Here is a 13063-nt window from a genome sequence, read left to right as displayed (position 1 = left end):
AGCATTCTCTCTATCATACCACACTGCCCCATATTACTTTAAGGGCTGTTAAATGGAAAAGGGATTAGACTTATTGTCTTTGGCTTTAAGCCAAGGAGAATGGGAAGAGGTGACAGAAAAGCTGATTTTAGCCTGCTTTAAACACCTTTAGCCTTCAATAATGAAATGCGGCCTCAAAAACTAGTGAATTCCCCATCACTGAAGGTATTCATGCTAAGGCTGAATAACTATAATAAGGATAATGTAAATAGAGCTTGTTGGGGGGAAATGTTTGGGCTAATTTCATCTCTAAGGTTCCAATTCTAACAGTCCTATGTTTTTATGAATTCTTCCAACAGCAAGACTGAAAGTAGCTTCTAAAGCTGGGTGGGTGGGTAAAGTGCAGGGGGTGGGGGAAGAAAAAGGGGCTCTAAACTTACTGCTAACAATTCTTAAAAACAAAACAAAAAAACCCCCCAACAACAACAAAAACAATTCTATAGGAGTGTGAGGCCAGAAAGAAAACATAACTAGCTTTAAAAGCTTCTAAAGACACATATGTAGGGGCAGCTAGGTGGCGCAATGGATAGAGCACTGGCCCTGGAGTCAGGAGGACCTGAGTTCAAATCCAGCCTCAGACACTTGTGTGACCCTGGGTAAGTCACTTAACCCCAACTGCCTCACCAAAAAAAAAAAAAAAAAAAAAGACGTGTGTATCCTTATAGAAGCAAGGGTCTGAATGGTACTTAACTCTGGGGGTGAAGTGAACTCATCTGAGGTGAGTTACCCTTCCCCCTTGGCCCCAGGGTTAACTACTAGACTGTGGCAAGAGCAACAAAGAAATGTTGGCAGCTAGAAAGGAACAGAAATAATGTTCTGAAGCAATCTTTCTATTACAAAGGTGAAAAAGCAGAGAGGGAGAAAAGACTTCAAAGCTGACCAAGAAAATATTCCCAAGCAAGCCAGAATGAATAGTAACATAGGGGTCATATGAAGAGAAGTTCCCCCTACCTCCTCTGCTTACTGTTCCCTTTTAAAGCTCCTTATTTATTTCTGTTCATGGCACCTGGACAGAAATATTTTCTATTCTAGATTCTAAATCTTGGTACTCTTTAACTCTTACATTTATTTCCATCATATCCCCAAAGTCTCATCAATTCTACCTCACTAATATTTAAATCCTGTCCCCTACTCTCTAGTTCTACTGTCATATTGTGCTAAAAGCCTTTATTATTACCCGCCTGGACTATTACCACAACTTCCTTACAGATCTTTCTATTCCCACTTACTCCTCAACTAATCCATCCCATACACCAGTGCCAGAATCATCTTTTTTTATGACTCCACCTGGACATGTTACACTTTGGTTTAAAACCTTATTACCTACCGAGTAAATTTCAAATTCCTCAGCCTTACACTTAAGACCCTCCACAATTCTGCTACCACTCAGTCTTTCCAATCCTGTTCTCCAACCATACTTTCCACCCCAACTATATTCTATGTTCTATGTTCTAGCAAATTACAAAACTTTTCCTTGAATTTTCCCAACTGTTCACACTATTCCCTACGCCAGAATATCTTCCCTTTCCTGTTTTGCCTACTTTTAGAGCACAGGTCAAATGTCATTTCCTCTATAAAGTCTTCTTAATGACCCCTTTCCTACCATCAATGGGCTCTCCTTTCTTGGATCCGAACACTGTTTGTACCTCTCTTACATAATAAACTCATAAAAATAACAGACAGTAAATGTATATGCCTATTTTCTCTACTAGACTGTAAGCTTTGGAGAGGGCAGACATCACGTCTGCCTTTCCTAAACTATCTTCTGGCACAGTACTATGAACATTTTGGGAGGGGGGTGCAGTACTGTGATTTAGTTGTTCCAGTGTGGAAATTTGTTCCACCAATGTAGATGAGTAATTTATCTTAAATTTATAGTGGTAAGAGAAGGTACCCAATAAAGTTAAGTAACTGGCCCATAGTTTCACAAGTGGTACTTGTCAGAGGTAGGACTTAAAGTCAGGTCTTTCTAATTACAAGGTCAACTCTCTAGCCATCATGCAACCCTGCCCTCACACTCTGAATATAGTTAATGTTTAATATATTGTAGGATTTAAATTCATATAAAAGTCAAATTCTTCTAGTTTAAGTCTTACCACCTAATCTAGGTACAGGATCAGTGTAACTACTGCTGTCATTCAGGTTATGCCACATCAGCCAGCCTTGCCTTGTCTTGATGACATGCCCATGGTCAGTACTGTCTAAGATTTTAACTTATACAAGAAGTATAAACACAAACCTAATATCATCTGAGTGTTGTTGGGGTCCGTTTCAGTTTGCAAGGCACCTATTAGTATATTCACAAGCCTCAATTTCAGTGACAGAAAAGTTATTGGTTTATCATATGAAGAGCTGTCGTCATTACTAAACTTTCCTTCCAGAACCACCTAGAGAAAAAATAAATAACATTGAACATTAACTATCTTGAGTATCGAACTCAAGTAACAGAGCTGTTCTAGAGGGAGAAGGGTCTGTCTGAAACCATGGCTTCCAATCTTATCACTTCCAACCTCTTTGCCCTCTGCTGGGCCATGAGAACATGAGTTCTCTATATCTTATCACAAGAACAAATGTTCAGTAAGCTATTATGGCAGTCTGAGAAAAGGGAATACCACCCTCAAATCATTAAGTCAATCACTGACACTTGAAATACAGAGGGGAAAAAAAAAATTCCATTCACATTTTAAAAAACTACTTAGACCTGAATTAGCACACAAGCAAGGGGACATAAGGAACTCTAAAATATTACCTCAGATTTGACATTGCCAAAATGATGAGGGAGTGGTAACAAGGAAAGGAGGATATTAATAGAGGCTCTTCTTAGCTCTGTTGGGTTTACATAGGTTTTGAATTTTGAGAGTTCCCTGCAAATGGATAAAACAGTAAACAGCTTAGAAGACAAGCAGAAGGAAGTTCAGAAGGTGACAAAAAGCAAGTAAGGCAGTGCTGAAACCACCACGTTAAAATCAAAATACAGTTTAAAAAACAAAACCAGTTATACACAGTAAAAATTCATGATTTCATATACAGACTTCTCTTTCTGTTCTTTGTACAGGATATATTCATATTAGTTGATATTTGTCAAAGAAAAAATTAATAAATGGCTTATAGTAATTTTGAAATGAATAGTACCTACCAGGGTTATTGTGAAGATTAAATGAGATAATATTTGTACAGCATTTAGCTATAAGTGCTTGGCACATGACAGATGCTTATCAAATGCTTGTTTCCTTGCTTCCTTTGCATCATAATTCTATTTTCTGCCTTACAAGTGACTATTTTTACTGAGGTTGGGATCGTTATGTTTCATGAATTGCTATGCTAAGTAATTCTTAAACTTTACTAGGCTGTTTCTGTTTAATTTGAAAAAAAATTTAGAGGTGAAGCCTTTTCCTAAGTATGATATATCAAAACCCTAAGACTGAGAGTAAGAGTTGAAAGACACCTTAGAGATCCTCTATTCTAACTCCCAACATTTGTACAGATGAGAAAAAAATGAGACTATAAGGCTCCAAGACATACCCAGTATAATAATATGTAGCAGTACTGGGACTTAAGGCCTTTAACACCAAATTCAGTGACCTCTCTACTACATCATGTTGTTCTGTTATTTGCAGACCTGACCTAACTTTCTCCCACATCTTCACGACAGGTCCAAACTGGGTCAACAGTTCACTGACAACAGAAAGAGAGAATATGGATATGGGATGTGTCATCACGTACTCGCAGACTCAACAGACATGTTGGTTTTCCTGAATTGCCTTTTTTCTTCTTTGTTATAAAAGGAGGAGGGGAATATCTGGCAATGAAAATTATGTAAAACCAAAAAAGATATTTAAAAAACTAGCAAAAAGGGACTGCAAGCATAGAATAGATCTAGGCACCTGACAGCCTTCAAATGGGATTGAAATCTTTTCAGTTACTGAATGCTTTGGTATGCAAGTCAGTTCACACGCTGAGGCAGTGAAAAAGGGCATGCACAGTGGCAAAATCTAACTGAAAGCAAACCTACTTGCTCAAACAATGTAAAAGTATGACTTACCTATCAGGCAGTATGGTTTCAAGAGCTGAAATAAAGTAAGGAACCACAACATCAATTCCTTTTAGGTCACAGCAGAATAAATGAGGTGAGTTTAGAATAACGTTGGCCAAGACAGGGTGGCATACATAATCAGTTATCTGCAAACCTTGAATTAAAAGCATGTAAAATCTAGGAAAGCAAGAGAAAGATTTTAAATATATGGAGCTACAACCTTCCATTAATCATCATCAGATAATGTTAATTTTAGCAGTCCATTGGAAGTATATTCCTACCTTTTATTATATCCATCTTTTAAAGATATTTGTACCACAGCAAAACTTCCATTTATTATAATCATCTTTAAAAGATATTTGTATCATAGCAAAAGCTTCCACAAAGTGGCAAGTAAAATGGTTATCTGTTTTTAATGAATACAAAATATTGGTTGACCCCCTCCCATTGGGCTTCTCCAAAGTTGAGTTTTACCTAAGTCCAAAGGATCAAAAAGCAGTTCCAATGATTATCGATAAACTTAATAGCTTTGTACAATACCCTATTTTCGATGAATATGTTGCGATATTTTAAGCATTTTGTAAGCATTCATCTTAGAATTATTTTAATAAAAATGTATTTGCTTTTTTTCATATTTAAAGGGCAAATGGGAAAACACTTCCATTCAACCATAGATTCTTGCTTCCAGAAGAAAATCAAAAGCTAAAAGATATTATAGATTAGGGTTTCTTAAACAGTAGGGTTTACCAACCCCAGAGGGGTCCATATATTCCAAAGGTCTATGAATTTGGATGGAGAAAAAAAAAATCACATCTTTATTTTCACTAAATTCTTACAGAATTTAGCATTTCCTTCAATTATTTTTAAACATTCTGAGAAGAGGGTCTAGAAGTTTCACCAAATTGTCAAAGGAGTGCATCACACAAAAATGATTCAGAACTCTTCTTAGGGAAAAAAAGAACTGAAGTAGGCTATTTAAACAGCTTCTTATTTGCATACAAACCCTGCTATCAGACATGTGAGACTATGCTAGTCCCTGAGAGATTCCTATTTCATCAGGGCTACAGTTTCTTAGATTGCACCTAAAAGGACCTTCTCCTTTTGCTCCTTTGTACCAATTCACCCAGTATTCTTTCAATCATTCAAATACTACTAATTAAAATTATACTTCCTTCATAAAGACACCTCTGAACAAAAAGAAGAATAATTTCTTCTTTCCCTCATCATGTTTAAGCAAAATTCATGTGACTGTGATTACCATTTCACTTATGTCAGTATTTCCAAATTTGTGATCCACCAGTGTTGATATTCCCTTTACTAACTTGTTTACAATCCTGTTAGCATTAGAAGATGGCTGTGGAATCATATAATCTCAGAATTAGGTGAGACTTCAGGACCCATTTAGTCTAAGTGGTACTTGAATCATAATCCCCTCTACAATAAACCTGGCAAGTTGTCCTCCAGCCTTTGCTACCTTCTAAGTTAGTCCCATGTCCCTTGTGGAAAGCCTTGATTCTATAGAAAGCCAAAATAATGTTTGTTGCAATGTTTATGCATTGCTCCCAATTCATACTATGGGGCTAAGAAGAATCATGTCATTACTCTTCCACGTGACAGGCCTTCAAACATTTAAAAGACAGCCATCATGCTCCCACATTTTACCAAATCTTTTTCAAGCAAAAAAAAAAAATCTCTACTTCTTTTGACCTGGTTAAAAATTTCTAGTTCTTTTCATATGATATAATCTCAAAGTCTTTCACTATTCTAACTTACTCTCCTCTGGAAGCTCTCCAGCTTACCAATATCCTCTTTTTCTTTTTCTTTTTTTTTTTTTTTAGTGAGGCAATTGGGGTTAAGTGACTTGCCCAGAGTCACACAGCTAGTAAGTGTTAAGTGTCTGAGGTCGGATTTGAACTCAGGTACTCCTGACTCCAGGGCCGGTGCTCTATCCACTGCGCCACCTAGCTGCCCCCCAATATCCTCTTAAAGTGTGTCACCCAAAATTGAAAATAATACTCTAGATGGGGTCAGAACAGGATAGAGTGATGGGACTATCATTTCCCTTGTTCTGGATAGTACATTCAGCCCAAGATCACATTAGTGTTTGTTTTGTTTTGTTTTTTCTTGCCACCATGACATGCTCTTCACTTATACTGAGCTATGAGAATTGCTAGGTGGGAAAATACATGACTTTCTAGTCTTTCCAATTAATCTAGGATATTTTTCAGATGACAGAGATACATCAATGCACCCATACATGAAGTTTTTCAAGCTTGTAGTTTTTTAGTACAGTCTTTAAAAAAAACCAACCCAGCATCAGGGGCAGCTAGGTGGCGCAGTGGCTAGAGCACCGGCCCTGGATTCAGGAGTACCTGAGTTCAAATCCGGCCTCAGACACTTAACACTTACTAGCTGTGTGACCCTGGGCAGGTCACTTAACCCCAATTGCCTCACTAAAAACCAACCAAACAAACAAACAAAAAAACCCCAGGATCACCTCCATGCTAAAATTAGGCACTGGTCGACTTTATTGGATGCATTTAGTTGTCTGCTGTTATGGAATGAAAACTTATCTGTGCAGCAGCTTTGAAAATTTTCTTTATCTGTCTTATTTCATCTTATAAAATTTCCCCAGACAATCCAGAATAGAAACTATTCCAATAATTCACTTTATGCCATGCCTAACCACATGTACAAAGGTACTCTAATGTACTTGATGATCAGTTTATCTGATTGCATGGCTATATTAGGATAACTTTCCTTTTAGAGGGTCCAAAGCAGATTAGGATGTAGGAATCTAAGCTCCCTGAGTGCAAGCACTATGTCTGATTTATCTTTATATGCCCTCTACAACTTAGCACAATAAAATGCACATAGGTTTTTAATAAATTTGAAATGTAATAAGTTATTTATAGAATAGATAAATATTTGTTATGTCATTTTTTATAATATATAATTTATATAATAAATTTGAAATTTAATAAATTTGAAAAAATGAAAAAGGGCTTTAGAAAATGTCATAAGCCCAGTTGGACAGCAGTGAGACTTGCTGTTAATAAGGGAAGGAAAATGAGTTAAGTGAAGGGCAAGTAAGAAAGGAGTTATATTGATCTAAGTCAAAAGCGGAGAAGGCTGAAGACAGAAGCTTTTTAAAGGCTTTTTTAAAAATTCCATAGCACGTACTTATATTCAATTATAGTGTAAAGAACAGCTATGAAGACGGGGCATATGCATACTAGCTTTTCTCAGAACTTAGTCCTTTCTCCACAAGAGATAAGGAATGTAGGGTAAGATGCTCTTTTGTAATATAGTATGAATACCTGGAATATCATATACTGAAAGGTTCTTTGTGAAGTACTTAATAGTTGTTGCCCAGGAAGGAAAACAGGTTTCCACTGACCATATCTAAAAAGGAGAATAATCATCTCAAAGGATCAGACACCCCAATCTGGAAGGAACCACATACTCTCTGTTAGATGAATGCTCCTAAGGGATTCTAATGGGAAGAATAATTGTTGCCACTAAGGCCCAAGAAAGGAAATAGCCCAATTATTTGGAGGCCTTTACAAGTATTGTAGATCACTGTTTCCTTGTTTGTTTAATCCACTGAATTATAATACATTTATTTTTTATAACTCAAACTGTAATAACAGAAAAACTAGAATAAAGTCTTAGACCTGGATAAATAAGCTGGCAGAATTTCTTCTCCAGTCTTCTTGCTACAAAAAATCCTACATAGTGTCCCACAAGCCTCAGCTCTTCCTGCTTCATAGTTATCAGGAAATTCACTTGCATCAAACATGAGATTGGAAGCCATGGTGTCTGTGGACATTTGTGACCCTTTCCGACGAAACTCCACACTAGCTTGTGTCGTTATAGCTGAGGAGAGAAAAGGGAGGACTTTATTGCATTAGTCAATATGCCAAATAGGCTCATGGGATCCTGGACACAAAGATCCAATTTAGTAATTATTTTTAAAACTACTTAGATAGGATCTAATAATGCTTCTGTTTAGCAACTATTTGTAAATTTAAGAATAAAGGGCTATTTGAATTCTTCTCTAAGAATGGACAGCAGTTTAATCGGAGTGGCACTACAGATTTTAATAAACACTACAAGAAGCATTTTTCAATTGGAACATATTTAGTCCACTTAAAATTATGCATATATCTATACATATGTATAGATATATGTTGAAAAAAAGGGCATTTTTATTTCTTAGTTTCCATTTCTTTTCCTATACAAGTTTTTTTTAAGCGACGGAAAAAATTAGCCAGTAAAACATTTTTCTACTAGCAGTCTTCTATGTAAGAATTCATACAGGCTATAGTAGGCCAGTATTGGTGGTAGGAGAGGAATAAACTTCTCACCTGACTATAAAGCACAAACCAAATATTCTCCCAACCAAGTAAAATGAATACGAAATTCAACCATCACAGGTGAAAACTAAATCTAAGTTGAGGCTGGGGTGTTAAAAAGGAAGTCAGATATATAAATAGACAAAGAGAAGAGAGATATCATGCTCAATGTTGGGGGTAGGGAGAAGAAGGTCACTGAAACAGAAGCCCTTTGAAAGTTGCTTTTATTTTTAACAAAAAATCTGATTTAATATTATGTTAAAATCATTACAAAACATCTTTTTAGATCTTTACAAAATAATATAAATTATTTGGCATATATGAGATATTTAATGGAATATGTAAGCAAAGCATAAATCTTTATGCAACTTCCCATGAGCCATTTTGGTCCTGAATAAGCTATTTAGCATAATATACTTAGAAAACACTACATGCAGAATGCATACAAATCAAAACACTAGGTCTGTAAAATAAGCTTAAAGCTTAAAAAAACAAAAAAGCCAAAACACAGTTAGTGCAAAGTCCTGGAATTCATGACATGACCAGACTAGTGTACAGAAATAATGGGATTGATTCAGGCAGATTAATTTTTGCTTTTGCCAACAATCTTCCCCATTCAAAACAGAAAAAATTATTTTCCTTCCCAAATGCAAAAGCTACAAGAGACAATGACAATGACAATCAAATTAAAAATGGAATTATGAACAAAATAAAAAACATGATTGCAATTAAGGAAAAGCTACTGGTTCCTACTTACAAGATTTATAAGAAAGAAGAATTTGGATAAAAGATGCTGCAAGATAATAGAAATAAATGGAAACAAATCAAAGGACAGCAGTAGTTATAAAATACTTTAAAGATGGTGAAATTTTATTATAGTTAAGAAGCTTTTAGCTTTTTAAAAAATTAGATTAAAAGCTTTATGATATAGCAAGCTAGTTCAAACACATAGGAAACTGGCATTCAGGTCCAAAATTATGATTTTGTATCATGCAAAACAATGAACGAAGAAAATTATACAATTACAAATAGTCGAGGCTTTGATCTGCTTCATATCAACGTGCATTAAAATTGAATTCATTAACCCTTCCCAGCTCAATGTCACTTTCATGAAGTATAGTATGCTATAATTTTAGTCTACAACTAACAGGTCAAAGGAACAGGCATTTTAAAGTTGAGATGAGCTGTATAGTAGAATTCTTTTGTGATCAGCCAGTACTTTCAAAATGGATGAAAATGGTAGTCCCTGGAGACCAATTTCCTATTCTATCTCCACAAACTCTGAGTAGCTTTTGATTTCTTTACCTATTTACAACCTCAATTATTTTACAGCCTTCACTATATTCTGGCAATTCTGTCTAAAGCATGTAAAAGAGAAAGCTGTCCTGAGGGTCTTGAGTGAAGAACAAAGGCTATTCTGACTCTGTCACGGAAAAGCCACTACTAAGACAGAAAAAGTTGTACTGAATAAACATCTAATTCTGGTTTCAGTACAAATGTCTTCTGATAAAACATTATCATTAGTATGGGTACACAGGAACAAGCTATTTAGAGACTAAAAAGACTCACAAGACCCTGACACCACAGAGAAATGAAGTTAAGATCCTCTGGGATTGGGGAGTCCAGTGCCAACAATAAAATGCCTGAAATTAACTTTTGAGAAAAAGAAAAACAAAACTATGCTTTGATAAAAATTCTAAAAATAGTCTCTAAAGATATGTCTGACTACAAAACAAATAATTGTTTTAAATGTCAATGTGGCTTGGAACAACTATGAATAAAAAGTAAATGCTCATTCTAGAAAATGTCACTCCCAGATGCTGTTTTCTTTTCAAAGTTGTTTCTGAACAATAGCTGCATACTTTTTATTAAATACTACTATTTGCATTCCTTAACATTCAAATTTGTTCTTATAAAACAAAATATTATGAACTTAGAAATGTCTCTTGAAATAAGAGATTGTAGAAAATATTAATTTGAAGCCAAATAGCAGAAACCAGAAATGTTAATTGTAAGATTTTTGTGCATGACTAAGAATTACTATTTTAAGTGCTCTTAGTTTCATCTATCTATATTTTTAAGGACAGTTTTCTACATTTATACTTTCTGAACTTTTGATTGTCTACATTATTGGTCCTCATTTTAAAATAACTTATGGTAATACTTTGTTATATTATGCTGGCATGTGATGAAAGCATGACCTCATGATATAGTTAATAAAATGGCAAAATTTTTCTCTAAAATAAACATTCTCCATACTAATATAAATATTAACTAACTTTTTATTCATTTTACTATCCTTACCTGACTTCCATCCCCTAATCCCAGAAAAAAGTGCCTTCTTCTAAAGTAGTAAATTCTGGCTGATCCATGATTTAGACATTACAAATATTCAACATATTTTAAAAAGGAAAACAACCATCTCTGGGCGAGGTTACAAAGAGACCAGGTCTTTGTCTCTAACTGCTTTAGTTTTGTAATGGCAAACCTAGACGTTGATATCATGGCTGAACATGTAATATCACTCTTAACAAAGAGTATGCTGCTATGAAAGAGGTGCACTTACATTTTTACATTTCACCAAGATCAGTCATGCTTTCATAGACTAAAGTCAAATTGGTATAGTTTCACAAAAATAGAAATCGCTATGCTATTTTCCAGTTTTCGGGTGTACAATTTTGCTGACATTTTACCACAGGCATACCCCAGCTTGTGTCATTAATTGATCTATTATGCAGAAACACAATGTTAAGCAAAATACCATTATAGGAGACAGTCCACAGGGACAGACTGAGCAGAACTCAAACAGCAAGGATGGGGAACGCTGATCTGGCAGCGTGGAAGCAGGCAGGAAAGCATAAGTCAGAGCCACCTGTTTGGGCAGCATCCATATGGATGTAACAACACAAGGTGTTTAGGGAGGTATGGCAAGGCATAAAATTCTTAATGATGTTACGATGAAATGGTATTGGTTTAGCCAACGTTTTGTGGGGTATGCCTGTAGCTAATTAAAACACTTTACCTAAGTCAAGTTCTTAAGTTAAAAAGTCATGATTGTTTGCATTGGTGTTACTTTCCTGGCCAACACGAAGGGGATTGCCAGGAAATAAAATGACGTTAATTTTGAGTCAATCAAAAATTGACTAATATAATTTAAGGCTCATTTAAAAAAAGAGAAAGAGAGAGAGAGAGAGTGAAGCCCAAACCCAATAAAACATACCTACAATGGGCTGGTGGCAAAAACTCCAATTTCAGTTGGTTGAATTCATAGGGTTTAAAGCTGGATGGGACCTTAGAGATCCTCTGGTCCAACCCCCTCATTTTACAAAGGAGGAAACTGAAGCCCAGAGAGGGGAAGGGACTTGCCCAAGGTCACACAGGTAGTAAGTGGCAGTTCAGCTGGAAGGGGTTAACCATAACACACTGCTTTGTTAGAAAGAATTTTTTTAGGTATGTGTTAATCTTGCAGGTAGGAAATGTTAGAAAACAAGAAAAGAAAAGTATACATATTTGTTGAGCAATATTTACCAGTCATGCTGCTGTCTCTGTTTAGCCCATTGTGAAGTTTACAATGAACAAATGCTGCATCAAATAACCAGGATCCAAAGAGATTTAAGATGCTGTTTACTTTTGGCCTCCTCGGGGCAGGCAGCGGTCTAGGCTCTGAGCTAGTCTGGTTAGGACTAGACAGTGGAGAAGTGGAAGACGTCTGGTGCGGGACTTTAGAGGCATGACCAATATTAGCCTAATGGAAGGACAAGAGGACCCCCCACCCACAGGAAAAGTTTAAAACAAAAAAGAGACCCAATTCAAAACCAGATATTTTAAAAATAAGGTGGAAAAGGGAACTCTGAGGACAATCAGAGATCTTACTGTGCTAGTCTTCACGGTTGCCTTATTCACAGTAACCGTTCGATGCCTTCGATTATGAGGGGGAGTTGTGCTGCTGGCAGTGCTCTGAGGCATGTTTAACCTGTTCACTGGTGTTGGTGGAGCACTGTCACATCTAGGTCGAGAAATACCTAAAGCAAAAAACACAGTAATGAGAAGAAATGGTATTAGTTCAGAAAGTGGCATTATTCTTGATGCTGTAATGTTTTACAGGACTATCATTATAAACATCTTCCCCACCCAAAACCGATGGTTTTCATGCTGACAAAATACTCACTTCCCTCTGTTACCTCACCTTGCCATTGGGACCAGAAACTTAATCCTTTTTATTTATTTATTTTTTGGGGGGTGAGGCAATTGGGGTTAAGTGACTTGCCCAAGGTCACACAGCTAGTAAGTGTCAAGTGTCTGAGGTCAAATTTGAACTCAGGTCCTCCTAACTCCAGGGCTGGTGCTCTATCCACTGTGCCACCTAGCTGCCCCTAGAAACTTAATCCTTTTACCCAAAAATTCCCTGGGGTACATCTACCTTGACTGGTTGCTGGGTCTCTTTGGATGTTTCACTTCTCCCCTTTGGTTCTGGATCAAATCAACTCTAATGGTCCTCCTAGAGAGAATGTGTCATTCTATGCCCCTATGGCTCCATTCTCCATCCCTGAAACTTGCTGAACCACAATTCATCTCCTAGTTACCATTCCCCTCTACTCATTGTGTCCCCTGCTAGAATGTAAACTCTTTTGAG

The 13063-nt window shown here is 36.3% G+C and overlaps 1 protein-coding gene across 7 annotated transcripts in view; it reads right to left on the bottom strand.

Moving 5' to 3' along the window:
* RALGAPB (Ral GTPase activating protein non-catalytic subunit beta) overlaps nt 1–13063 on the bottom strand; it is an 89658-nt gene that overhangs the window by 41663 nt on the left and 34932 nt on the right. For 4 of the 7 annotated variants that reach the window (XM_043983319.1, XM_043983321.1, XM_043983320.1 and 1 more), the window contains exons 8-14: nt 12304–12452; nt 11959–12175; nt 9188–9223; nt 7750–7951; nt 4082–4249; nt 2789–2903; nt 2279–2426 (exon numbers count right to left, since the gene is read on the bottom strand). In XM_043983319.1, coding sequence (XP_043839254.1) covers nt 2279–2426; nt 2789–2903; nt 4082–4249; nt 7750–7951; nt 9188–9223; nt 11959–12175; nt 12304–12452 — 1035 coding nt within the window. The remainder of the gene's footprint in view (nt 1–2278; nt 2427–2788; nt 2904–4081; nt 4250–7749; nt 7952–9187; nt 9224–11958; nt 12176–12303; nt 12453–13063) is intronic. The other 3 variants (XM_043983324.1, XM_043983325.1, XM_043983326.1) reach the window with 1 other exon arrangement.

Source organism: Dromiciops gliroides, chromosome 2 (assembly GCF_019393635.1).
Source record: "Dromiciops gliroides isolate mDroGli1 chromosome 2, mDroGli1.pri, whole genome shotgun sequence".
NCBI classification, from domain to species: Eukaryota; Metazoa; Chordata; class Mammalia; order Microbiotheria; family Microbiotheriidae; genus Dromiciops; species Dromiciops gliroides.
Note: the sequence above shows the minus strand (reverse complement) of the source record. Positions and strands in the feature narration are given on the sequence as shown.